The 27,804-nt window shown below is 36.5% G+C and overlaps 3 protein-coding genes and 1 pseudogene across 3 annotated transcripts; 2 read left to right on the top strand and 2 right to left on the bottom strand.

Annotated features, from left to right (window-relative positions):
* Nucleotides 1-5,488: 5,488 nt before the first annotated feature.
* LOC129742963 (histidine-rich glycoprotein-like) lies at nt 5,489-6,321 on the top strand. The gene is made up of 2 exons (XM_055734906.1): nt 5,489-5,536; nt 5,614-6,321. Exons 1-2 carry the CDS (start codon nt 5,531-5,533, stop codon nt 6,319-6,321), a joined length of 714 nt encoding a protein of 237 aa, XP_055590881.1. The 5' UTR covers nt 5,489-5,530.
* An 8,381-nt stretch (nt 6,322-14,702) lies between these two features.
* On the bottom strand, nt 14,703-15,460 carry LOC129742962 (hybrid signal transduction histidine kinase L-like; annotated as a pseudogene).
* A 1,236-nt stretch (nt 15,461-16,696) lies between these two features.
* On the top strand, nt 16,697-17,552 carry LOC129742961 (uncharacterized protein F53A9.9-like). The gene is made up of 2 exons (XM_055734904.1): nt 16,697-16,747; nt 16,827-17,552. Exons 1-2 carry the CDS (start codon nt 16,742-16,744, stop codon nt 17,550-17,552), a joined length of 732 nt encoding a protein of 243 aa, XP_055590879.1. The 5' UTR covers nt 16,697-16,741.
* Nucleotides 17,553-21,770: 4,218 nt separating this feature from the next.
* Nucleotides 21,771-22,639, bottom strand: LOC129749672 (histidine-rich glycoprotein-like). Its single transcript, XM_055744708.1, has 2 exons — nt 22,586-22,639; nt 21,771-22,511 (listed from the first exon to the last, which is right to left on the bottom strand). Exons 1-2 carry the CDS (start codon nt 22,589-22,591, stop codon nt 21,840-21,842), a joined length of 678 nt encoding a protein of 225 aa, XP_055600683.1. The 5' UTR covers nt 22,592-22,639; the 3' UTR covers nt 21,771-21,839.
* Nucleotides 22,640-27,804: the final 5,165 nt, after the last annotated feature.

Here is a 27,804-nt window from a genome sequence, read left to right as displayed (position 1 = left end):
TTTCAATTCGTATTTCAAATTTGGTACTGAATTTGGAATACAAAATCAAAAGAGAAACTCAGTATTGCAGATTGGTAAAATTAAAGTAACTACAGTTGTTTTTTTCCATTTTTGTTTTATTTCCTCAAAATTGACTGTCGAGAGGGCATACAATAATTTTGTTTTATTTTTACTTATACATATGCTTGTAAAGGTAGTTTTCTAGATTACCCATTGTTATTTATTTTAGCGAAGCTCTTAAAAAATTCATAATTTCGAATGGTTTCCAATTTTTTTCACTCTCTTTTATTTTGTTTTAAATTTTAGAAATATTGTAAGTTTCAAGTTATCTTATAATTTTACATGACGATTGAACTGAATAAAAACAAGAAATGTTTTTTTTTACATCTTCTTTCTCCAGAAACTAATGTTTACTTTTATTTATTCAAACTTTCACAAAGCTAAAAAAAGTCACAGTTTTTTTTAAATAAAAATATTGATTACAATTTGTTAATCTTTAGAATATAACAAGAACTTCTTATTATGCTTCATTTATGAAGTTCATAAAACCATATTTTTAAAGCAATAGTAAAATCTCAATTTTCACAAGAATACAGTTTTCCAAAATGTATGTTATGGGATCACTTGACCCCTAGAGTCTATAAAGATACATTTTTCGTCTGAATGATCATTGTTTTGCAAGAAATTTTTAATAATTTCCTGATTAAAAGAACTCAAAACTGTGCTTTTATTTAGAAATAAGAAAATTGCGCCACGAGAACATGGTCATGAAATTAGTATTTGATGCAACTGCTGAGCTTATAAATTTATAATTTTTTTTAAGTATTTATAAGATGACAATTTAAAAAACTCAAATTATTGAGTTTGGTTATAGGAAAATAACGGCTTCAATCCTATGCATTTTTGTTATGAGAATTAAAATGTTATTTTTTCACTAAATCAATAATTACTTAACTCATTATAAAAAATCACGCATTAAAGGGCTAAGGTCAAGTACGGTGAATTTTGGCCAAAACCAATCATAGACTCAGACTGTTGGGAAAACTTCACACAAGAAAATATTCTGTAAAAAAAGTTTTTTTCGGTCTGCCATCCCTCAGATTCAAATGATTGTAGATTTTTGTTCTGTTTGTAGATCTGAGGATAAATTAGGGATTTTGAACTCAAAAATGTAAACGAAATAATCTGATTTGCAGTTTCTAAAAAATTTGTGCATTCAGCATTCAGCAATCTCTCGAAATTAAAATTTAAACGTTTTAAATGAAAAAAAAAAGAAGAAAATTACCATTTCAACCTTCATTTGCGGATAGCGTCTTTATGACACAAACAGTACCTTCTCGATGCGATATCCCAGGAACGGCTAAAGCTAGATAACTGAAATTTTCTGACTTTTGCTTGATCTCTACAGTTTCTTGTTTTTAAATTTATGAATAGTGTAACCGGAGTCAGTTCTTAATGTGATAAAAATAACACCAAAAATGTTATTTAGTTTATCATTGGTTTTCATATTTTTATTAAATAAATTATTTATCAGCCTAGTTTTAGAAAAAGGTATAAGCTAATTGTTCAGTAAAAAAAAACAATTGTTTCGGAGAGGATCATCTAAAATTTTTCAATTTTCTTTATATTTTCATTTATGGCATGCGATATCGTACACAAGATTTTTTATTTTTCAAAATAAATCTGCAAATCAGCCAAAATTTAATTTTAAGATTGAAATTCAATTATTTCAATAGGGATGGTCACGATCTTTGTTTAAAAACGCCATCTTTTTTTTTTGACAATTTTGTCTTTCGGCTCAATTTTCAGACACCAACATTGATATAATATTTAATTTTATTCAAAAATAGATTAAGACGATTTCAAAATGAAATTATTTATGCAAATCAGTTCAGTTATTTTTTAGATACAACAGAAATAGTAATCTGGGTCTATATGAACCAAAACCGGCTAATTGTCTTTTTTTTTTTACCATAATGAAAGATTAAGAAAGTTATCAACACAACTTTAAAATATCTATTTTACATATAGAATATGTTGTCCAGGCTACATTTTATCTAAATGGAAAGAATTTGTGATAATTGCTAGTTTTTGTATTTTTTTTTCGTAATAAAAATTTTTTGTTTACATTTTGTTTCATACGACGTAATGAATATAGTATAGGTTTATTATATTTTGGTCAAAATTGTTCGGTTTATATTTTGAATATGAAATTAGATTCTAAAATGAATAAACGTCTTATTACTTAGTAGGTTTGCGGATGAACAAACCCATTATAATATAAATTTTAGATTTCAAATTTCTTAAAGAAAACCATCTCATAAGTCTAAGCCATATATCAGAGTAGAAAAAACATTCTTCTTACTGAATCTTGTACTTAATTCAAATATGACGTTAGCTTTGCACCACAACTTATTCTCAGGATAAAATAATTTTAAAAGATTGGATATAGTAGTTGCACTTTGTAAATTTGCCCACTGAATCCTATGATGAGTTTGCTTAAAATCTCAGTTGAAAATTTTATACTCTTGTATTCAAAATATGATAGAAGAGCATATACAAATTGCAATATGTTATAAAAGCGCATTTACATCAATCCAAATAATTCAAGCTAAAATTAATTAGATCATTATCTTAATGTTTCATATTACTTTATCAAAGATGGTTTAGTTTTTTTCAATATCCTTTTTCTATTGGAAATCAGCTGAGGTTTGTTTGACAGAGAAGTTAAAGAACATAAAAAAAAACTCTATTCTTGGAAAATGTCGTAAAAAATACGAACTGCTCTGTATAGGTTTCGAACCCGCAACCTCGGGCTTATAAGGCCAACGCATTACCAACTATGCTACAGGAGTTAGTGAACAGAGCTACATCAGTGCTGCAGGAGTCAGTCACTGAACAATTTTAAAATTGGCACAAAAACCATTAGCAAGCTTGGTTCAACAGAAGAAATAAAAATGACCATGATTTTTCAGAACAAAATATTAAATTTTCCCATACAAACCTAAGAGAAAAAATTTACTCATGTAAACTTTACTTGTAAATTCGGCAATGAATCATGGTTGAGTTTTGGAATGAAGCTTTTAAGACCCCAGGTTTTTAGAAATAAACAAATGACCCCAAATCGACTTATCTAATGAGATATATTATTATTATTATAATTATTATTATTATTATTATTATTATTATTATTATTATTATTATTATTATTATTATTATTATTATTATTATTATTATTATTATTATTATTATTATTATTATTATTATTATTATTATTATTATTATTATTATTATTATTATTATTATTATTATTATTATTATTATTATTATTATTATTATTATTATTATTATTATTATTATTATTATTATTATTATTATTATTATTATTATTATTATTATTATTATTATTATTATTATTATTATTATTATTATTATTATTATTATTATTATTATTATTATTATTATTATTATTATTATTATTATTATTATTATTATTATTATTATTATTATTATTATTATTATTATTATTATTATTATTATTATTATTATTATTATTATTATTATTATTATTATTATTATTATAATTATTATTATTATTATTATTATTATTATTTTCATCTGACATTCTGAGTCTACATGAATTCTTGTAATTGAATATTGAACAATATCCAAAATAATGCCCTGTTTAGGGAATTGGAATTTTAAGATTTCGATTGAATATTCATTGATACATAAATTGAACTTTAGATTAGATATTTTTTAAAACTATGTATCAATCATCAGTTTTGTCTTCGTTAAACATAAAATAATGCAGTTTTTTTTCTTCGCATATTCAATGATTTTTGGCGAACAAATCTTTATATTCAACTTTCAAGTTTTTAAACAGTAGACTTAAAAAAAATATTTAAAAAAGACTTACAACTTGTGGAGACTTAAAGTCTCTAAAATAATTGTTTCAAGAAATATATGTTAACTTTCATTTTCGGTGGAAAAATCTCTTTATTCTTTTCAAAATATAAGAGTCAAACATGATGAAAATCTTGTCTATCGTTTGGTCGTAATAAATTCGCTAGAGTCCAATGCTGCCTTTTGACGTAGTTTACTAAAATTGGCATTATACCATTGCCAATCTTTATTTTTACATACTTTTGGCACAAAATGTTTCAAAAAATGTAAATCTATTTATCTCTAATAATGAAAACTGTTTGACAAGCAGTTGTCAAAACTTACAGCTAAGAGAAACTTAAAAACATCAGAAATTGACTGCAAATGGACCTATTTTCCGAAAAACTATCCATTTTGTACCCTCTGAAAGCCTTGATTTATGTTTTTTTTCTGTATGCATGTAGATAATCCACCATGGGTGAGTGGAATCACTGCAGTTTCACCAACGAATGCGCTAAATTGCATTCTTTAGATCATGAGTTCGGCTAATCTTCAATGCAAATCATCACATACCTGACACCATGGCTTCGTGTGAACTGTCATGTAATGAATATGTTTTATGTAGGTGTGAGTTCTATTTGGAGAACGAGTCAATCAGTTCCGCAACTGTATAAAATTATTCACATTTTCAGTGTTATGAATTTACGACAGGTATTTCGGCATCCGTATATACATATATGTACCTGGCCAGCTTGCAACTGATTGAACATTCTTATATAATATAGTCAGTTACAAGAGGAAACACATCTTACCTGTCAGCCACAAATGGGATTTGAACCCAAAAGTTCTCTTGCCGATACCGGAACCCAATACGCCTGGCATACCAAAACCAGATTCGCGCCAGTTTATCTGATAGACCACATCGGCGCTAATTCTTGATCTATGTTTTTTTTTTCTATCTAAAAATCTAAATTGATTATTTGAGAAAAAATAATCTTAGCTCAAGTAGTAGTTTTGTAACATAAAACTGTCTAAGGCCGGGGTTGAGAAACAACAAAAACAATTCTAAAAATATGTCAAACGTTCACTTTTCATACATCTTAAAATATTTCAGCGATATGTAGAATAATTTTTACAAAAACTATATAAAAATATAACTATGAGTCTGCCTAAATATGTTTCAAAATAAAGGAAAAAAAAGTTTCTTCTGTGTTTCATTGTAGTAACCTTATTACTTTAAAAAGGTGTTTCATTTGCTGATGAGAAATTTCAATATCTTAATTGATGAACGAAACGTTGATCATATGGTAAACAAATTTGGGAAAACCCCAAACATGTTAATTACCATATAGGAGCATTCCAATTACTGACCATTTTCCATTACACATAAGAAAAAAACCATCATTCCTGCGTGTGGCCCAGAGAGATCGGAAAGGCAAGTTGCTGGTAAAGTTTGGATGCATTTTTTTAAGGTTGGTGCGATGGTTTAACTACCGTGAAGACGCAACCATTACGCTGAATGATGTTCGCCTATTTGCTTGTATGTCGCTTATAAAACCAAGGTTGAGCCCACTGGAAAGCATCAGTTCCATTTTGTCGTTGTTCCAGTGTGCATTCCAACTTTCTTAGTCCAGGGAGCAATACAATGCAGGTGAGTTTGAATCGACAACTCAAATTGTAATTTGTTCTGGTTAAGAAAAAGTAGATTCATTGTTCTTTTTCTCCCAGACCATTCTATCATCATTGGTGATTGCCTTCGTTGCTGGCGTAGCTGTTGACTCTGCCGCAATCGATCAGGAGAGTAAAGCAGTTGGCAAACGCGATCTATGGCAGTATACTGGATTAATGGGTGGATATTACGGTGGTCCAGGAATCCAGGAGAGGTCCTTTTCTGGAGCCTGGAGCTCAGGTCACGATGCTGAACAACATCAACCACAACAACACCACTATCAACTTTCACAGGATCACTTCCAACACATGCAGCAATTACTGGCAGCGCCAGCAGTTCACGAATGGCACAGCGAGGGAGGCTACGGAGGGGATCAGGGTCATCAAGAGGCATGGAAGCCAGCTTCCTTTGGAACAGCCCGATCTCTGCATGGAATCAGCACTCACAGTGTTGAATCCAACGAGAAAGGACATTCGAAGAAAGATGACGAGAGCTACGAAGTAGTTCAGGAGGGTGGTCATGAAGGAGGTAATCAAGAAGGTCGCGATGGAGGACACGATGGAGGCCACGAAACTCACATTGAAGAACACGAGCACGCGCACCATCATCATCATCATAATCACGTCAAGGTTATTGAGATTCCTAAGCCATACCCGGTACATGTGGAAAAGCCCTATCCAGTGTATGTTGAGAAGCCATTTATTGTGGAAAAGCACGTGCCGATCAAGCTGTATATCACCAAAAAATATCACGACCATAAACACTGATGAGGAAATAATTTAATTTAGCATAAGAATTTTCAGTCATAGTCTAGTGGTCTTAGTGTTTAAGTAAATCTACTTCTACCAAATAAAAAAGTAAAGAAACATTTTCATTTTGAATATAGCTTAACTTATGTATTTGAAACATCTCCTATTTGGCCATTAGGTTCATACTTAGCTGACTTTGGGAAAGATAGAAACACTTGATCTCTGGGCTGACTGGTTAGTTGGCTTTAACACTAAATTGGCGAAAGATCCCAACGTATTGCATTGAAGTTTTCGTCGGATCTAGAAAAATGACTTTTTCAGTGTTCATATCGAATTCGAGGTCGCTCATGAATTCACCAGACCATAACTATATTAACTTTACTTTTTGAAGAATATTGAACGCTGAAAAATTGACCATAATGACACGACACTTAGAACAAAAATCCAATATTTTTTGCCTAATTTTGCTACCTATCGTCCGTAAGGCGGACTTTTCAAAATTTTACAAAAAATTTCCTGTTGGAAAAATTGACCTGTTTAGCACGGCTGTATCATCGAAATCGCCTATTTTTTCTTGAAAGTCGAGTGGCATTATCCAACTGAGGTAGAATTTCATCAGAAGCCATCGATGCATATTTTGGAATCGATATTACGTACCCCCACAAATAAGACTCCCCACTTAAATAATGAAGTACGTTGGAGATGGAATTATTGGTATAAGATTTAATGCCGGACCAGCATTAACAAGCTTTCTAATAACTGACAATGTTCTTCGCAAAGTTTGAAGGTTGTAATTGACTGAAACTTGAAAAAGTAGATGAAAATGTTTTAAAATGCATTTGAAAAAAATTAACTCCGATTAACTGTCGTTCTTATAAAAATCTGTGTAAGAGTAAAGAGTAGGCTGTATTGTTTTCAGCAGGCCAAATCCCGGTACCGAAGGTACCGAAGTGGAAATCAGAGGCCCAATCGTCAGATGTAAACTAGTCAAGCTGTTGCTCTATAATTCAGTTGACTACATCGAGTTGAATTCGCTGCTAGATTATACGACATAAAACGCTAATTGTGCCCCAATTGAAAGTGCCCTGTTTGCCCCGAGTCAACAAATTTAAGAAAAAAAACACGTTTCAAAATTGATTAAAGTGAAAAATTAAAAATTTAATGATGGTGAAAATTAAGAAACAATTATGTACATTGCAGTGCGTACATTATAGATCAAAATGATTTTTATGTCATAAGGCTTATTTCGTGGTGCTCAAAAATTATAATATTTTCGTCACTTGAGAACCTAGCTGGTATTTTCTAAATATTTCTGTACAGATGATAAGAAGATTTATTTTCAAGTGGAAAAATAATACAATAGGAAGTACAAAACAAATCCTCATGAAAATTTATTTAAGAAAATACGTATTTTGGTAGAAAAGAGAAGTGCTTATTATGCCCTGGGTGCTCGTTATGCCCATATCTCCCCTACTTTGAAAAAATAAATAAACAGAAAAATCTTATTACAGTCGAAAGTGGTTTTCAAAAAAAAAACATAAGGGTACTGCGAACGTTCAGGGTTAAAAAAAATCTACCAGCTGAAACCATAAAACTTAAATTTGGATGGATGAAAATTTGAAATTAACAAACGCTTGATGGAAAACAATCATATTCCAGCATATGCAAACGAGATTTGAAAGGTGAATCTTTGATTTGCATTTTCATGCATTTTAAACCAGACGTGAAACTGGGGGACGGTAAAAATATTCATTTTAAAAATTGGGTGATTGCTCGAAAAATAATTTTACACCAACAGTGTTGGTATAGGATTAAAAAAAAAAGTTTAAGGTGATACCATCAAGCCAATCATTCATACAGGGTGATTCTCCAAGCATTTATTATATTCTTTTTTTTTAAGATAAAACCACGGCGAAGGAAAAAAAAAGTCAATGTAATACCCTAAACATAGCCTGCATCAATTTGGAAGGTTTTTATAAAATATTGGTGCGAATCACCAGATTTCAGGTAATTTATTTTTATTTATAAGTGCTTTTATTATTTTTTTTTTACAAATCCAAAGACATGTTTCAGAAATAAATGTTTTTCTCAATACAAAACAGTGAATACCTTCAGTCAACCCTAGTCATTTTAAATAAAGATTCGTGAAAATATAAAAAAAAGGTGAAAGACAGGGTTGAATTTCAATCGTTTGAATCTTGGTCAGGTATATATGAACTTGCTGCAGCATTTTTGCAGAATTTTATTTAACTTTTCGTCAAAAAACTGAGCGCTTTTTGAAAAGAGTTACCTATAATCGCTTAAGGGGGGGGGGAGGAGGGTAGGGTCTAACACTTTCAAAAAATCGATTTTTTTATTTTCTATTTTCTTATTGTAAAACATTTTAAGAATGTTGTGTCAAATTTTCAAGTCAATTGAAGCAAAACTGTAGAAATTATAGGCCTTTATCTCCTCCTATCTAATACTGCAAGAAAGCAAGAGCAGAAACTTCAAACGCATTTTTCTCGAAAGCACATTTTTAAAGTCCGTGGACATCGTCATTTGAAAACTACTTCACCGATTCTTTTCAAATTTGGAACATATTTTCTACATATAAAATACCAGACCCCAACGTTTTTTCTTTTTTTACTTTGGGGAGATTTTACAGATAAAAAATGGCGGATTTTTTTCGTGAAAAATCGTAGTTTTTACTTCAAACAGCCACAAAAATTTCATAATTTTTTTTTGAGTTGAATAAAAACGTTGGGGTCCAGAAAAACATCTATTTTAAATGTTTTGCTCTGATTTTTGACTTCAGATGTTTCTGTGCTGAGATACAGTGTCCACCGCAAATCCTGTTTTCTAAAAGGCATCCTCGAAAGTGCTCCGTCACCGGCTCATTTTTCAATATTTTTCTACGAAAAAATTACTAAATGTTCTTTTAACAATGCTTTGTATAATGCAAAAAATTTTAATACATTTGTTTGAACGATAGCTCTTAAAAAAATCGTGAAAATTGTGTTTTTTTTACCCGTTAGAGAGAGCGTATGCTCATCTTTTTTTTTTTTTATAAATATTTGACAGTCTGATGTTTTGTAGGATGCCGGTGCTGGAGCAAGAGCTCGCGGATGTGCGGTTTCTCTTCAGCCAGACGATGCGAGGAGCATCTCAGAGAGATAACAGAGCTGGAGAAATCAAGAAGTAATGTTCAAGATGAATAATAAAGGAGCTTTATAAGGATGAATTCATTCCCGGATGTTAGAGAAAATTGCGTAAATTGAAAAATGAGCTAAACTTAGTTTAGGAAGCTTAGGAAAACTATGATTGAAAGTGTACCTATTGAGTTCTCTTTGTCTATCTGAAATTGTTATTCTAAATTTTATGTTACTTCATGTATTTTTTTTAACTCGATTGAGATTGAGAATAGTTTTGTGTACATCAAGGTCGATGTAAATGTTCAGGATGGCCGAGCTGTAGGAGTCAAGCTAGTATGTATGCAATGTATTTGAGAGCTAAGGAGGCCCCGGTTCAGTACCTATAAGTAATTTGATCAAATCCTCATTAGACGTCAACTAATAAAGATTCAAATCAAGATGACCAAGTCTTTTAAATCTGCCTGGCATCCTACAGTTTTGTGTTCTTCTAGTGTTGTATTTGTGAATGTCGATTCCATTTTGTAAGCCATCCTTCAAATATGTAATATGGTAACATTCGATATTCCATTCATTAAGCTGTTATACGCGATTCTCTTTTTCACTGACCAAGATCACGGATTTTACATAAACTTCTTTTGAGCAGAAAATCATATACTGACTAATTTGGCAAAGTAGGCCAAATTTCATGGTTATTTTTTGGATTGTATAGTCAATATGTGCTACAAAAGTTAGCTTCTCATCAACTAGTATTCCCAAATATTTGACCTGACGCATTTTTTCGATGGCACAACCATGAATCACCAAGTCTGGACAGACTCCTATTGGGCGATTACCAATAACCATCCAAGGGCTCCCGAAGTCAACCTGATATTCAAACCGCTTCAACTTTTGATTTCGTTAATTAATTTTGATAAACTTTGACCACATACTAGAACTTTCTTTTTTACATAATTTCACAAAATTTTGAGATGAAAACGTAAAACTTGACAAAGTAACAGCTAATATTGTGAGGCATTCTCATTGTGAGGTATCTCTCTTCCTAGTCCTCGCAAAATGTTCAAAACTCATTGAATGGAGTGTTCATAAGTTTTTCTAGCTTGTGTGAAAGTTTCATGAAGTAATATTAACTATGAGAGAAATGGCAAAGTTGAAAGTTTGAACGATGCTCTGAGCGATTTAATTTTTTTTTTACCGCAACTGTATCGTGCATCAAGTTGCGCCCTGATACAATTCCTCGACGTAGTATCCCTAAATTTGCGAAAGATTTTAACATACCGGATTCAATACTGATGTTATGAAATCGCTTGGTACATCTTTGTACCTGAAAATGATCACATTTTCATATGTGATGAAAGAAATTAGAGAAACATGAACTATCAAAGAACGAAAGAACATAAGCCGTAAATATCATGAAAATTTCGAAAAAGATACAACGGCTCACCGACAGGACTTGAACCTGCAATCTCCGCTTCGGTACAACGGCGCGTTAGCCAATTCCACCACGGTGAACGTGATGGAACCGGCGAACACGAGCAATCGAGCTCTGCCGATCAACTGCTGGACCTTCTATCGAAACACCATGTATATCCCGCATGTGATCTTTCCCTCTATTGATCTCTCTTGTTTCTCTAACCCCACCGCCGTTGTACCGAAGCGGAGATTGCAGGTTCAAGTCCTGTCGGTGAGCCGTTGTATCTTTTTCGAAATTTTCATGATATTTACGGCTTATGTTCTTTCGTTCTTTGATAGTTCATGTTTCTCTAATTTCTTTCATCACATATGAAAATGTGATCATTTTCAGGTACAAAGATGTACCAAGCGATTTCATAACATCAGTATTGATTTCAACAGAGCAACACCTCCCTGTGTAACTGGTCTGCTCGGAACCTTGAGCGGCACTGATTGCTTCTTCATCTGACCGTAAGTTGCGGCAAACCCGAAGCAATCGACCATGTGCTCGTTCGGCTAAAATCCCGAGTCGATGGGTGGGGTTAGAGAAACAAGAGAGATCAATAGAGGGAAAGATCACATGCGGGATATACATGGTGTTTCGATAGAAGGTCCAGCAGTTGATCGGCAGAGCTCGATTGCTCGTGTTCGCCGGTTCCATCACGTTCACCGTGGTGGAATTGGCTAACGCGCCGTTGTACCGAAGCGGAGATTGCAGGTTCAAGTCCTGTCGGTGAGCCGTTGTATCTTTTTCGAAATTTTCATGATATTTACGGCTTATGTTCTTTCGTTCTTTGATAGTTCATGTTTCTCTAATTTCTTTCATCACATATGAAAATGTGATCATTTTCAGGTACAAAGATGTACCAAGCGATTTCATAACATCAGTATTGATTTCAACAGAGCAACACCTCCCTGTGTAACTGGTCTGCTCGGAACCTTGAGCGGCACTGATTGCTTCTTCATCTGACCGTAAGTTGCGGCAAACCCGAAGCAATCGACCATGTGCTCGTTCGGCTAAAATCCCGAGTCGATGGGTGGGGTTAGAGAAACAAGAGAGATCAATAGAGGGAAAGATCACATGCGGGATATACATGGTGTTTCGATAGAAGGTCCAGCAGTTGATCGGCAGAGCTCGATTGCTCGTGTTCGCCGGTTCCATCACGTTCACCGTGGTGGAATTGGCTAACGCGCCGTTGTACCGAAGCGGAGATTGCAGGTTCAAGTCCTGTCGGTGAGCCGTTGTATCTTTTTCGAAATTTTCATGATATTTACGGCTTATGTTCTTTCGTTCTTTGATAGTTCATGTTTCTCTAATTTCTTTCATCACATATGAAAATGTGAACATACCGGATCAAAATCGCCGTCGGATTTTGACAGATGATTTTTGACCAAGCCTTACATGATCCTAAGGTTTCAGGACCTTCCGGTATAGCAAAAGCAAGTACAGGGAAGCCCGAAGTCTGCTCTTCAAACCATGACGGTTTGAAAGTCCTGAAACGCCATCTAACTGTATCCTAGAAGAAAATACTACAAAAACCACTGCGAGCTTTTTAGATTATGCGCATTGAGCTTCTGCCGCGTCGGTTAGGCTCAAGTACAAAAAAATCGAACTGAATCAACGGATTTTTAAAACATGACTTTCTTTGAAGTTAACCTCAGAAAATTTTATATATATATTTTTTTTTGTTTTGATCGAGTTATTTGTTAATTCCAACGTAGCGCTTTAATTGTTGAATTTTGTTTGTATTAGCGGATTAACGCTTATTTCAACTGAAATTTAATTTAGGGGAACTGGGGGTATAATGCCAAGTGTGGGAAAAACGCCCCACTGCGATATCTAGCTAGATATACACTTATTTTAAGAATTCGGTACGCTATTCCCTACTAATTAACAGTAGAAACCTTTTGTACAAAAAATTAGCATCAAATATGCGATAAATCCCTGCAAAAATGCAAAAATACTTTTCAAGCCATATTCCTTGCAATTTGTGCCTTGACTTTCTTAAGGAATTACGGCATCTATCGACGAAAAAAATACCTGACATCTGTTACAATGATGAACATCTTGAAAATCATCACAAAACGAAAAATTTCCTTATTTAATTATTTTTTCTGTTATTTTGAACAATTTTTAAAAAACATGTCTGGGTAGGGCAAAACGCGCCATGTCCGTTTATCTTTAAGCATGTTTCATATTTGTTTAAATTTATATGCAGTTTTATTACAACAATTTTAATGATATTTATAAGTTGTATTGGAAAACATAACTTGAATACAAACGAATGTATTAAAAATTCCTAAATTTAATACAGATTTAATTAACTATTCACAAGAATTTCAGTATATCTGGCAGCACTGCGCCTAGCAATACATTTTCCATCTGTGAAGTAGAAGAGAAGTGTTTTTACCTGGCAAACACTTTCGGAGACACTTGGATAAATAAGCACTTATTAAACGTTAAACGGCGCGATTGGGTACCCACATTTGTGCATTATGCCCCTACTGAATCTGAAATCCAATTTTCAACCTACTCTTCAAACTTCATTGAATTTGACCTTTTTGACCCTTCAGTTATTCTAACTATCAGATTGAGACAAAAAATAAACCAAACTTCCAAACACGATCGAAAATTAAAGTTAATCTTTTCAAATGGATTCTAAAACAAGACTTTCTTCTTAACGTGGGCATTATGACCCCTCTTCCCCTATTTATTTTTATGACCAATCACATGAATCCGATTCTACTCCAATAATGAACTTTGTTAAAGGTGGAACTATCGGTGTAAGATTCTATGCCGGACCGGCGTTAATCTGCAATATCCCATAACCTATCACAACTATCAGCCAGCAAGAAAATTGATGAATGATGTAGTGTTGTGTTGTGTGTGTATATCAACCGTTATAAGAAAAAAAAAACAATATTTGTTTCCAACCTACGGCAAAAAAACTACAAGCCAAAATGAGTTGTGCATGTGTATGTAAACCGGGCGGAAATTGAAAACAGTTTTTTGTTACCCATTCCTATCCTATTCCCCTCCCACTCTCATGATTTTTCCATCAAAAACAAAGAATAATAAAAAAATACACTGGCCAAACGGGACACTTTTTGTTGTTGATTTTTATCCTATCGAATGACTCATCCCTAACAAATGGAAAACGGGCCACGTAATCGGCGGTGACAAAAGGACAATGACAATAAACTTTCGTATGATAACCGACTCAAATTGTGCACTGGGTAAGAAAATGGACAGGCAAGCCGAGATGAGATGTTGCAGTGAGTTCGATTCTCATTATATTTTATTATTTGGGATGAATTAACGAATAGGATGCAAATCCCATAAAATGTTTTTCTTGTTTCGCTTGAATGTAGAGGTCATGCATCATTTAATTTGGAAGCTCGACTCTTTGAATATGCCCGTAGTTTTTTTTCCAATCATATCATCTTTGGTATAGTATACTTTTAAATAGGCATTGGATTTTGAAACCTCTTCTATGGGTTAAGCTAGGTAATAAATCGAGCTTTAAGGTATGGACAAGTGTGTTTGGCCAGCATGTTTAAAAAAAACACCCAAAATAAAACTGGTGTATTTGAAGTTGTTATCATATAAAACGATTGAGAACGTCTTTTGAATTATAAAAAACTATTTCAAATATGTTTGTCAAAACTTAAGTAAAATTTGCAAAATTTTATAAAAAGTTTTATTTTGAAGGACTTTAACTTACTTAAACACTATGACTCAGACTTACATTCATCCCTTAACTTAATCGCAAGTATCTAGCCATCAGTGTTTGTGGTCGTGATACTTCTTGGTGATCAGAAGCTTGATTGGCACGTGCTTTTCCACAATAACTGGCTTCTCAACATACACTGGATAGGGCTTTTCCACATGCACCGGGAAAGGTTTGGGAACCTCGATAACCTTAACATGATTATGATGATGATGGTGGTGGGCATGCTCGTGCTCTTCAATGTGAGTTTCGTGACCTCCATCGTGTCCTCCATCACGACCTGCTTCATGACCTCCGTCTTTCACAATTTCGTAGCTCTCATCGCCGTGCCATTCCTTCTGCGAATGTTCTTTCTCGTTGGATTCCTTACTGTGAGTGCTGATTCCGTGCAGCGATCGAGCTGTTCCGAAGGACGTTGGCTTCCAGACATCCTGGTGACCCTGGTACCCTCCATATCCACCTTCGTTGTGCCATTCATGAACTGCCGGCACTGACACTCGAATCTGCTGCATGTGTTGGGATTGATCTTGGCCAATGTCGTAGTGTTGTTGGTGCTGTTGTGGTTGATGTTGTTCAGCACCGTGACCTGAGTTCCAGGCTCCAGAGAACGATCGTTCTTGGATTCCTGGACTCCCGTAAAAACCACCGAAATTTCCAGAGTATTGCCATAGATCTCGTTTGCCCACTGCTTTACTCCCAGGATCGACTGCGGCAGAGTCAACAGCTACGCCAGCAACGGTGGTAAGCACGAATAATGATAGAACGGTCTGAAAGAGAAAAAAGGTTTTTTTGGTTTGATCAGTGCATCCAAATAGTCTTAAGTCAGTTTAAACTCACCTGCATTGTATTGCTCCCTGGACTAAAAAAATTGAAATGTACACTGGAACAACGACGAAATGGGACTGATGCTGTCCAGTCAGTTAGACCTTGGTTTTTATAAGAGACATAAAGGGAATTCGCAAGCATCTCACCGACCCAAGGTTTGGGCTTTGCGGTAGTTAAAGCATCGCACAAACCCCCAAAAGTTGCATCTATGAACTACGAACAGCATACGTTTCTGATCACTTTGAGCCACTACCAGAATTGATGATTTTTTTTTTCTTTTCAACCCCAAAAATAACAGTTTTTAATTTAATTTGAATTGTTTTTCTGATGATTTTATAAAAAAAAAAATCTCCGAGAATCTTTGAGATGAGAGTATTCAAATTTGAAATTGTAAAGTTACATTTATCTATTAAGGAATTTAAAAGTACAGTCTGATCAGTTGTATAGATGAATCTAATATTTTTAACCCAGCTTCAGCTGGCAGATTTGTTTGTCATGCTTCAATGGTTGCGGGCCTTTCACCAGAGATCGGTCAACGGAGACGATCTGAGGCGGGAAACAACGAAAGTGAACGTTTAGTAAACCCTACCGTAAGCTGCAGCAACCCGAAAATTTGGTGTAGCTTTCCTAATGCCCATTCGCTAAGCTTCTCGGCGTACGCGGGCAAATTTTTGGCTCGGTAACTGATCATGTTTTGTGTCATTTAAATAACCAAGATTAACCGATTTAAAACTTTGCCACGAGCCGGTCGGCTAGGTTTAAAGGAACCAATGATCAATAATTGCGAGTAATGAGTATGAATCGATTACCTACGCACCACATGAGGCTGATTAATTTTGCACAAGCTGTCTCTTCATTACCTACTTTTACTCTGAAGCATCGTAGGAAACATTTTATTTGATAAATACTCAGGTTTCCAAAAAAAAAACCATACATTATTAGATACACAAAATTGTACACAATAGTTTTTTTTTCTTAGAAGTTACACCCACTAAACTACTTAAGCTTAAACCGTGGAGGCATCGAAATTGCTTGGGGTTTTCCAGTTCATGCGAGAAAATTGATCATTTTTGGGTGTTGCTCACAGCTACTGGGAACCTACCCTACTTGTTTAGTGGTTTGTACCATGATTTAACTTGGTTTAACTACCGTAGAATCTCAATCGTTGCTAAGAAGATGTTTGCAAGTGATCTTTTATGTCGCTTATAAAATCAAGGTCTTACTCACTGGACAGCATCAGTTCCATTCCGTCGTTGTTCCAGTGTGCATTCCTATTTTCTTAGTCCAGGGAGCAATACAATGCAGGTGAGTTTGAATCGACAACTTAAATTCTAATTTGCTCTGGTAATGAAAAAGTAGATTAATTGTTCTTTTTTTCTCCCAGACCATTCTATCAACATTGGTGCTTGCCATAGTCGCTGGCGTTGCTGTTGACTCTGCCGCAGTCGATCAAAGGAGTAAAGCAGTAGGCAATCGAAATTTATGGCAGTATACTGGATTCAAGGGTGGATTTTATGGTGGTCCAGGAATCCAGGAACGATCGTTCTCTGGAGCCTGGAACTCAGGTCACGATGCTGAACAACATCAACCACAACAACAACAGTATCAACTAACACAGGATCATTCTCAACACATGCAGAAGATACGAGTGTCAGTGCCGGCAGTGCACGAATGGCACAGCGAAGGAAGCTATGAGGGTAATCAGGGTCACCAGGATGCCTGGAAGCCAATGTCCTTTGGAACATCTCGATCGCTGCACGGGTTCAGCAGTCACAGTAAGGAATCCAACGAGAAGGAACATTCGCAGAAGGAGTGGCAGGGCGATGAGAGCTACGAAGTAGAACAGGATGGAGGTCATGAAACAGGTCGTGATGGAGGACATGATGACGGACATGATGGAGGTCACAAAACGCATACCGAAGAGCACGAGCATAATCACCATCATCACCATCATCATCATGTTAAGGTTATCGAGGTTCCCAAACCCTTTCCAGTGCATGTTGAAAAGTCATATCCTGTGTATGTTGAGAAGCCAGTTATTGTGGAGAAGCACGTGCCAATCAAGCTGCTGATCACCAAGAAGTACCACAAACACGACCATAAACACTAGCGAGTTGATGGTTCGAATTTGGTTTAAAGCAATATTTTAGTCATAGTCTTAGACTTAAAATAATTTAATTTTCCACCAAATATATAAGTTTAAAAAAATTATTTCGTTTTTAATTTATACTAAGAAAAGAAGGTAACATTATAAGATTATTTTGAACAAATTGAGCAGCTTGCCGTATTTGGGACTGCCAGATCCAGAAGGGATCAACCCTAAGCCCTCGAGTCCCTGGTCGTTACTCTGGAGACTCAGAGGAGGGTGGACACACAAGGCCTTCCTTTGATTGGCTGAGCTTGAACGTGTGATAATGGAGATCCCAAGGTCGGTTCGTGGATCTTATGGGCAAATCAGATTTCTTTTCAAAACGATTGGGCAAAGCTGAATTACACTTTTAGATGTTTTTTCTCCTAACCTTACAGAATTTCCTTGTGTGCGTGTGATCTTAGGATGTGAGAGGAGCGGTTCAGTGGAATTTTCGGCAATAAGGGTGGCAGATATTACCAAATGGTGGCAGATCTCGGCAGTTCGTCCAGGTTGTGGTAAATCGTGGTGGGCGTAAAAAGGATGCGAGAGTAGCAAGCCGGAAATAGTTGTCTAGGCTATCAACCTATTCACAGGCTGAGATTGATTTCGATCACCCAGTTAAGGTAGGCCAATATTTTCGGGTTCTGGGAAATCGTATAGTTTTAGTTCATCAAACTTGGTAAAAGGGCCAGATATAATTTGGTTTGGCAAGCTGGCTCATCTTGCTAGAGAAGCTAGCCGCCTCAAGCTTGAAATTCTAGGACTGAGCGAAGTCCGTTGGCCTAACACTGGAGAACACAAGACATAGTCCGAGCAAGTCCTGCTTTACTCTGGCATACGAGGAAAACACGCTACTTGGGAAAGATGAGTTGGTTTCCTATTAAGCCCGCAGGCCCATGCGGCTCTCATAAGATGGAAACCGATACACGAAAGAATAATCGTAGCCAGATTAAGAATACGGGTTAGAAACCTTACAACGGTCCAGTATTATGCGCCAATTGACGTTGCTGCAGAAGAAAGAGCAGTTCTACAGTCAACTGAACAGCGTGGTAGAGAAAATTCCGAAGGGTGACACTCAAATCCATTTGGGCGACTTCAACGCAAAGATTGGCTCCGACAATCAGGACCTTCAGGAGAATCCAGAGGTGAAAAGGAGATACGATGAACAGCTAGAATTCCGAGCCTCGGAATTACCGACAGACGGAACAGTCGAGGAACAGTGGTGTGGAATGCCTTTATCACGACGAGCCATGGTACTCTCGGTATAGTTTGTGGAAGAAAAAGTGAATGGATGTCGAATGAAACTTGGAGGATGGTCGAAAATGGGAGAAAGGCAAAAATCGGAATTGAGCAGGCATGTAAGGGGGCATCCAAAGAAGCCACCCGCTTACGATACGTGGAGCTTAAAAAGGTAGTTAAACGAGCTTGTAGACAAGACAAGAAGGTCTGGACAAACACCTTAGCCGAAGAAGGAGAAAGAGCCACTGCCATTGGAGATATCCGATTACTTTATGAAATTTCTTGCTACTTTAGTGGTGCAAGGACTAATGCAAGAATGCCGCTGAAAGACCGAGCAAGGCAGCTGTTGACAGATCGAACCGAGCGTTGGAGCTCAAGCGTTGGACTGAGTTTTTTGAACAACTCTTCCGAGTCACGAATAGCGATGGCCATCAGAACCCGCAGTTCGAAGCGCCCACAGTAAGTCGCATTAATGACGTCAACTCGGAAGCGCCTTCGCTGGCTGAAATAGAAGCGGCAATCTAAGACAATCAAAGGAATTGATTGCGTTCCTGCTGAGATGCTCTAAGCCGACCCTGCCTTGTCAGCAGAAATGTTGCACCGCCTTTTCGCTGACATCTGGAATACTCCAACATTCCCGGCCGACTGGATGCAGGGTATCCTCTTAAAGGTCCCAAAGAAAGGAGACCTGACAGATTGCGGCAAATGGCGAGGCATAACGTTGATCTGTACAACCCTCAAAGTACTCTGCAAAATGATCCTGAACAGGCTCCAGGAGAAAATCGACGCTACACTTCGACGGCAACAAGCTGGATTCCGATCCGGACGGACGATCATGTGTGGACCACAGCACAACGCTATGCATCATACTGAAACAAATCAACGAATTCCAGGACTTTCTTCTGCTGGTGTTCGTTGATTTCAAAAAAGCATTCGACCGACTTAACCATGAAAACATCTGGGCGGCTCTAAGGCGACGAGAAGTCTCAGAGAAACTAGTCCATCTCATCAAGCACAGAACGAGGCATTTTCTTGCAAGGTCTTACACGAAGTTGTTTTGTCTAATCCAATCCCGGTAACTGTTGGAGTGAGATAGGGATGTATCTTATGACCGCTCCTTTTTCTCATCTTAATGGATGAGATTCTGACTGGATCGATCAACTGTGCGCCGAACAGACGATTGCCATGGAATCCTTCAACAATGGAGCAACTGAACGACCTTGACCTGGCTGACGATATTGTTTTGCTCGCCCAAAGACAACGAGACATGCAGAGCAAACTTGACGACCTCATCGAATTTTCCAAGGCAGCAGGTCTCAAAGTCAATGTCGATGGGGATCAACACAGGTAATCCCTCCAGTTTCATGGTAGCTGGGCAACAGGTTGAGAAAGTGGAGTGCTTCCAATATCTATGAAGCCAGGTAACGCTTGATGTTGGTACCAGGAAAGACATCGAAACCCGGATCGGAAGGGCCCGATTCGCGTTTGCGAGTCTTCGGAACATCTGACGGTCACACCAGATCTCTCTACGAGCAAAAATCTGAATCTTCAACTAAAACGTCAAATCCGTATTGTTGTAAGGGAGTGAAATGTTGTGCACATATGCGGAAACGACGCGAAAACTACAAGTTTTTGTGAATCGCTACCTGCGTAACATCATCCGCGCTTGGTGGCCTAGCAACTGGATCTTTAATAAGGAACTTCATCGCCGGTGTAATCGAAGGGCGCTAGAAATCGAGATTCGGGAACGTAAGTGGAGATGGATTGGGCACACGCTGCGAAAAGTTGAAAAGAGATTTGCAGAGTGGCGCTTGAATGGAATCCAGAAGGAAATCGAAAAAGAGGCAGACCCAGAAACTCGTGGCGACAAAGCATTGCCGCCGAAATACGAACTTTAGACGAGAATCTTGACTGGACCCAGTGAAGACGCTGGCTCTGGATCGCCAACAGTGGAGGCTTTTTACCACGGCCTGGAAGATCGGCGCGGGTACATTAAGTATGTAAGTAACTAAGTACAGTTTTTGGTGGATCCCAATATCCTGTCCTGTCTGTTTCTCCGTGGGCAAACCATTGCTACAGGTTATCGCAATGAACTGCCCACCCTGAGCTAAGGGTTCGTCAAATTTGTGGTCCAGGTATTTCTAAAAATTTTCTTTCTGATACATTAATGATCGTCTATCTGATCGTTTGTGAATCAGTTAGTAAGAGACGTTCAAAATTTATCAACAAGTATGTTTATCATCTTCGATTGGCCACGAGACGAAAAGCAAAGGTAGCACCCGATGAACATGCTATATTTTTAAGAAGGCGCTTGATGTTCGAAAAATATTAAACCGAATCTCGAACCACGGGCGTATCGCGGTACACGAAGTAGACATTTTCTAGGTAGAAACGACCTGATTGCATTTCTCGAGTGAATTTCGGAACATTGTTTCATGTCATGCAGTTGGCGCACGATGCAGTTGGCGCACAGTTATTGAAAAACTTTTCCTGTACCATTTTGTTCGATGTTTACACTTGGGCTTGAAATCATGGACATCAGCTCAGCAGATACTTGTTTTTAACAACTGAGCTATATCACCTATAAATGTTTACGTGATTTAAAGATAACTTAAGAGCGCTGATGTGGTCTAGTGGATAGGCTGGCGCAAGTCTGGTATCCCAGGCGTACTAAGTTTGATTCCCGGTATCGGCAAGAAATCTTTTGGATTCGAATTCCATAAGTTGTCGGCAGGTAAGATGTATTTCATTGTATAAATAATATATATTTCAGAGGGAATGCATCTGGGGTTAATCTGAAGAGACTATTACAAGCGGAGTGGATTGCCAACCATTGTAGGTCTCTGAAGGTTGGATACCTTCTCTCGACGAACCATCGGCCGTGGAAGCCCTAGAAGCAATTCGAAGGCCAACTTAAAACGTGGTTTTTTTAAACAAAAACATTTTTATTTTGTAAAATTTAACTAACTTAATAACTACGACTTTGACTGACATCTATCCTAAGGTTAAACTAGAAGTATTCACTCATCAGTGTTTATGTGAGTGATACTTCTTGGTGATCAGCAGCTTGATTGGCACGTGCTTCTCCACAATAACTGGCTTTTCAACATACACTGGATATGGCTTTTCCACATGTACAGGGAAAGGTTTTGGAACCTCAATAACCTTAACATGATGATGATGGTGATGGTGGTGAGCATGCTCGTGATCTTCAATGTGAGCTTCGTGACCTCCGTGACCTCCATCGTGTCCTCGTTCCTGGCTCTCATCCCCATGCCACTCATTCTGCGTATGCTCTTTCTCGTTGGATTCTACGCTGTGACTGTTGATTCCATGCAGCGATCGGGATGCGCCGAAGGATGTTGGCTTCCAGGCATCCTGGTGACCCTGATTGCCTCCATAACCTCCATCGCTGTGCCATTCATGAACAGCCGGGACCCTCAGTTGCTGTGAATGTTCCTGATGACCCTGGAAGTGTTGTTCCTGTTGTTGTGGCTGATGTTGTTCAGCACCGTGTCCGGAGTTCCAGGCTCCAGAGAACGATCGTTCCTGGATTCCTGAACCGCCATGATATCCCCCTTCAAATCCACTATATTGCCATAGATCTCGTTTGCCCACTGATTTACTCGTCAGATCGACTGCGGCAGAGTCAACAGCAACGCCAGCAACGATGGCAATAACAAGGGATGATAGAATTTTCTATAAGAATAAAAACGGTACTATTAGTTTTGGAACCAGAACATCTTTTAACCCAAATGATGCTTCCAACTCACCTGCATTGTGTTGCTCCCTGAGCTTAGTAAGTTGAAATGCACACTGGAACAACGACGGATTGGAACTGATGCTGACCAGAGGATTGAACCTTGGTTTTTATAAGCAACAAGAAAGTAAATTCGCAAACATCATTCCACGTAATGGTTGGGATTTCATGGTAATTAAATCATGGATCGTACCTGCCGAAAAAAAATCTCCCTTCAATAGATCACTATAACTAACACAATACATCGGGGTAACGGGTAGCTAATGCTACCAACAATCATCCAAACAGTCATGGGCTAGGAGTTTATAAAAGGGAATGGCAAAAAAGAGTATGTATAGTAGGGGAACATGCCCTATTATGCGCCACCTAAGCGAATCGCTGATTTTCTATGTATTCCACGTGTAAATTGTGTTAAAAATGGGTGTAATCGTTGAAGAAAAGTGTTTTCTACAAATGCCTATGATTTTTTATTTCTCAAATTGCTATGGTTGCTTCAAAAACTTGATTTTTAAAAACCTTATTCAAAGCCACAGAACAAAACTGTGTTGCAAATACGCGCCGCTGTGTATTCAATACGCGCCTAGCAGCCGAACACAGCCGAGAGCAGCCGAAGACCGAAAACACACCAATACTTACAGACACTTTGACTGAAAAGAAAATCAAAATGGACTAATCAAAATTTAAAAAAATGGAAAAGTAGATTTTTTTGGGCTGAATTAACGCTCAAAATATGGTTTTAGACTTTTTGTTCATTTTCAATGAAAATTGGCCCTTTTGAAAAATTTATGCTATTTTCAGCCTACTACGATTGGCGCGTTATAACGAGCGCATGAGCCGTGATAGAACATACCCATGAAAAGCATACCTTTGCGAGTTCAGTATGATTTTTTAGCATAAAATCATAGTTTAGATTCTCCTCTATCGATGTGTCAGAAAATATTGTCTTATTCGTTTTTCTCTGCTAGATGACACCTTATTGAAAGTGTTTTAAAATTTAGATCGAAATGAAGAAAAACCTAAATTGTGAAATTATCACGACACAGGGGCATTTTAAGGAAAAATTCATACTTGCCATGGCGTATCACAGCATTTAAAACAAATTGGTAATATTTTGCAGGCTTAAAATGTTTCAGAATCTTCAAAACAAGGGTGGCGCGTATTAGCCACATGGGGCGTTATATGAACTTTTCCCCTATAGGCGCAGAAGTAAATATGAAACTGCATCCAAACAGGTGGAGAAATGGGGGATAGGAAAAACCCACCATTAGGTACCGAGAGCTAGCGTACCCAAAGTGTGCTACTGCTGTTGATCTGATTGCCAATTGATGACGGTTGCGACCATTTCAGGTCGACGACAACGGTGCCAGGGAGTGCAAGATCAAAATACCCGATGATGCAATTTCATCAGGGGGACCCCTCTCTAAGATGTTGGGACGACGACACGCCTTACTTAGTAATACTGTGACCCACCAAAACGAGGGCTTAACCCATCGGGCACGAGCCAAATAATTGAATGATTTTTTTTCCGTTGTTCCTTGCAACAATGGCCAGCTGGTCGAAAGTAATATTTTTGCCGAGCGATGCTGCCGGATCGATAACTTCAATATCGTAAATCGTTTAGGGTCCGCACCGTTGGGAAGGCTGATAATCGAAAAGTTATTTTGATCAACGGCTCGTGGGTTGAATTATTGCGATCCAAATTTGGCTCATTGAACTGAACTGTACCAGTGGGATATTCAAATGGACTATTGTTACTTGTCTTAAATGAAAGGATTTAGAAAGAAATCGGCCGAAGAGGACTAAAGTTATTCATGAAAAACTGGATTTTCGTGTTCCTCCCTTACAAAATGTCCCGAAATCCCATAGAAACTTTAGACTAGTTGAGCAACCCCTTCCCGTGATCCGATCTGGCCCAAATTTGGCATGAGACCTTGTACTAGGCCAAAAATCAATTTAAGCCTACAGCGCATAACTTTTTCAAATATCGGGTCATTTGGGGCACTCTAGTGTGTATGTAAACCGGCAATGGAAAGCAGTTTCATCTTTCCCATTCTTATACCATTCCTAGCTCATTCCGATCAAAAATAAAAGATGATAAAAAAAAACCACCGACCAAACAACAATAAACCTTCGTTTGCCAGCTGGCTCAGTTGGTACACTGGTTAATTTTTTGGACTGGCAAGTCAAAATAACAATGTAGGGTTGGGTTCGATTCTGATTTATTTATTTTGAATTTTTTTTTATTAATTATCCAATAGGATGAAAATCCCATGAAATGTTTTTCTAGTTTTGCTTGAATGTAGTGAGCATGCATCATTTTGCTTAGGAGCTCGAGTCTTTAGTGCTTTTACAATCATATCAGCTTTGGTACAGTACACTTTTCAGCGAATTTTCGGCCTAAAATCAGATCCGATCGGCCTAGAAATTTTGCAACTTCTACTATGGGTGTAGCCGTAGAAATATTGACTGGAATAAATCAAAAACTCTGGTTTTGGATTGTTAACAGTGAAGATTTCATGAACATATTCTATGTATCGGACACTCGGCGCAAGAAACCAGCAGAGAATCCAAAAATCGTTATTCTCCGAAAGAATTTCCCGATCAAAACACCCGTGAGAGAGATTTTTATCCGCAAGAACACTATACTAGCCAGGGTTGTCAACATTTGTTTTTTTCAAAAATCAGGGAACTGCTGAAATAAAAATCAGGGAAAATCAGGCTTCGTTACAGTAACGAAAATTTCGCTCATCGAGATGAGCTTTTTTTGGTCATGCCTCAACCTTTCCACTTGAATATCTGTTGTGAGCCTTCTTGGTTGAATAATTCTACTGAATCAAAGCAATCAAAAGATTTCCTCTAATTCCCTTTTTCTAATAAGAATTAAAGGGAACCTTTCGATTGCTTTGATTCAGCCACATTTTCATTTTTGAATCTCAGCAGTTAGTACTTAATCCAGTTCCTTACTATCCATTTTTCATCACATTCGCAAAACTCAGGAAAAATCAGGCATTTTTTCAAAAATCAAGAAACTTCAGTAGCTTATCAGATTGTCAGGCTTAGCCTCGAAAAATCAGACAGAGCCTGGAATATCAGGCACATTGGCATCTTTGATACTAGCACTTATCAATTTCCGTTTTTCTCTCGATAAGTTATTCATTCCGATTCAAATTGATCGTCTCTTTTAACGTTAAGGATAAGTTCTCACTGCCGGACGAGAGAAAATTTCTCACTAAATATTTAGCATGGTTAAGGGTGCTGAGAGTCAGAACGGAAGCAAATAGCTGGCAAAGGAATCTCTCTGCTTTTGTCCTCTTGCTTGCTTCCAGTTTTATCTCAGAATATTTTCAGAACTAGGACAGACTGAGAGAAAATAATTTCTGACGAATTATCTTGATTTTCATTGTAAACGGATGAGAAGTCATCGCGTTCTCATATTTATCGCTAAGTGTTAAACAAGTGATAAACTACTTATCATTATTAGTTCTGTTCGATTTGCTTCCCTAAAAACCACTGACATGGTTCTTTGAGCTCCATTCACTTTTTATCATGAACACACCCTCTGAAAAAAATTGCAGTTTTTAAACCTGTTTGGCTCGTTTGAGTTGTCCAAACCATTCGATTTTTGTTACCGCTTGAATATATGGCAATAAATGGATATCGAGAGCTCCATTTGTTAAACTACTTGTAAGTTAAAGATGTTAAGCCAGTTACTTTTCCTTGTTTTTAAGGTTTTTAAGCTGCTGCAAGAGATTATGATAGATCATAACACTAAAAATATCTGTGATTTTGTGTTTATTCTCATCTCCTTTTTCAAGTTGAAAATCAAGTCAAACATAATCAAGAAATTCTTATCTTTTATTTGAGAAACTCTATTAAATAATTCTTACCCATTATTCTTAACACTGAAATACAGACCCCGTTCGTTTTTGGGAATATTCGATTTTAACACATGTGCCAAAATCGAGTGGTTTTTTTTCTAATGACATAGCCTTATAGTTTAAGTCGTTGAAGGAACAATGTAATTTATACATGAGTTTGTCATGTCTGTAGTGTTTGTCTAAATTTTATTGTTTCTTCAACAACTTTAACTATAAGGCTATGTCATTAGAAAGAAAAAAAACCGCTCAATTTTGGCCCATGTGTAAAAATCGAATATTGCCAAAAACAAACGTGGTCTGTATTTCAGTGTTAAGAATAATGGGTAAAAATAATATAATAGAGTTTCTCAAATAAAAGATAAAAAATTCATGATTATGTTTGACTTGATTTTCAACATAAAAAAAGAAGATAAGAATAAACATGAGAATAAATTCATTTTAACGTTTTTAATTGGAGAAAAAATACAAATCAAAAACAAAAAAAATTAAAAAGCTCTCAAAAATGATGATAGTTTTATAAAATAAAAAAAATCCAATACAAATGAAAGACTAAAAATGACAAGAAATAATTAAAAGCTTTTGGAGAATATCATAAATAGCAAATATGACAAAAAAACATTATAAACAAAACAAAAGTTGAGAAAAAAACTGTTCGATTTTGGCAACATTGGGATTTGGCAACACAAAATGTTCGGGCGTGTTGCCAAAATTGAAAAAAGTCTGTAGTAGTTTAAAAAAAATTGTTAGGATGTATTAACTCTTCTGAAAGTAAATTACTAGTGAGAAAATAAAAAAAAATTAGAGTAAATATCCTGAGCAGATTTTGATGCCTGCATCGCAATAAAGCAGTAACCAAAATGTGCCAAAATGATTTCTCGATTTTTCCCGATGCACAGAAAAAAATATTTTCTGTAAAATTACAGTAAATGTCCTGTAACAAAAAGGAGCAGCACATTTACCGCAATTTTACAGGTCGAGGACATGCAATTCACAGGCAAGTTTAAAATTACAGGCCTGTAATTGCAGGTGACCTGTAATTGCAAGCAAACTGTAATTTCAAGCGACCTGTAATTTCAGCGACCAGTAAAATAATAATATTGTTTATTTCATGAAAAGAAATTTAAATATTTATTTCTAGGAAAGTTTTATTTATAGGAAATCTACATTTTTATATTACTGATAAATCTTATCAATATCAATGGAAATATTTTCTGATGATTAAAAGACTGCGTGAATGTTAAACAATCGAATTTATTGATCATAATTGCTTAATTTAGCTTACCAAACTAAATACATATGTACACCTAGATGCTTAACAAGCATATGATTCTAGTTCTCAATCATTAAAATCACT

This window comes from Uranotaenia lowii, chromosome 2 (genome assembly GCF_029784155.1).
Source record: "Uranotaenia lowii strain MFRU-FL chromosome 2, ASM2978415v1, whole genome shotgun sequence".
In the NCBI taxonomy this organism is placed as follows: domain Eukaryota; kingdom Metazoa; phylum Arthropoda; class Insecta; order Diptera; family Culicidae; genus Uranotaenia; species Uranotaenia lowii.
Note: the sequence above shows the minus strand (reverse complement) of the source record. Positions and strands in the feature narration are given on the sequence as shown.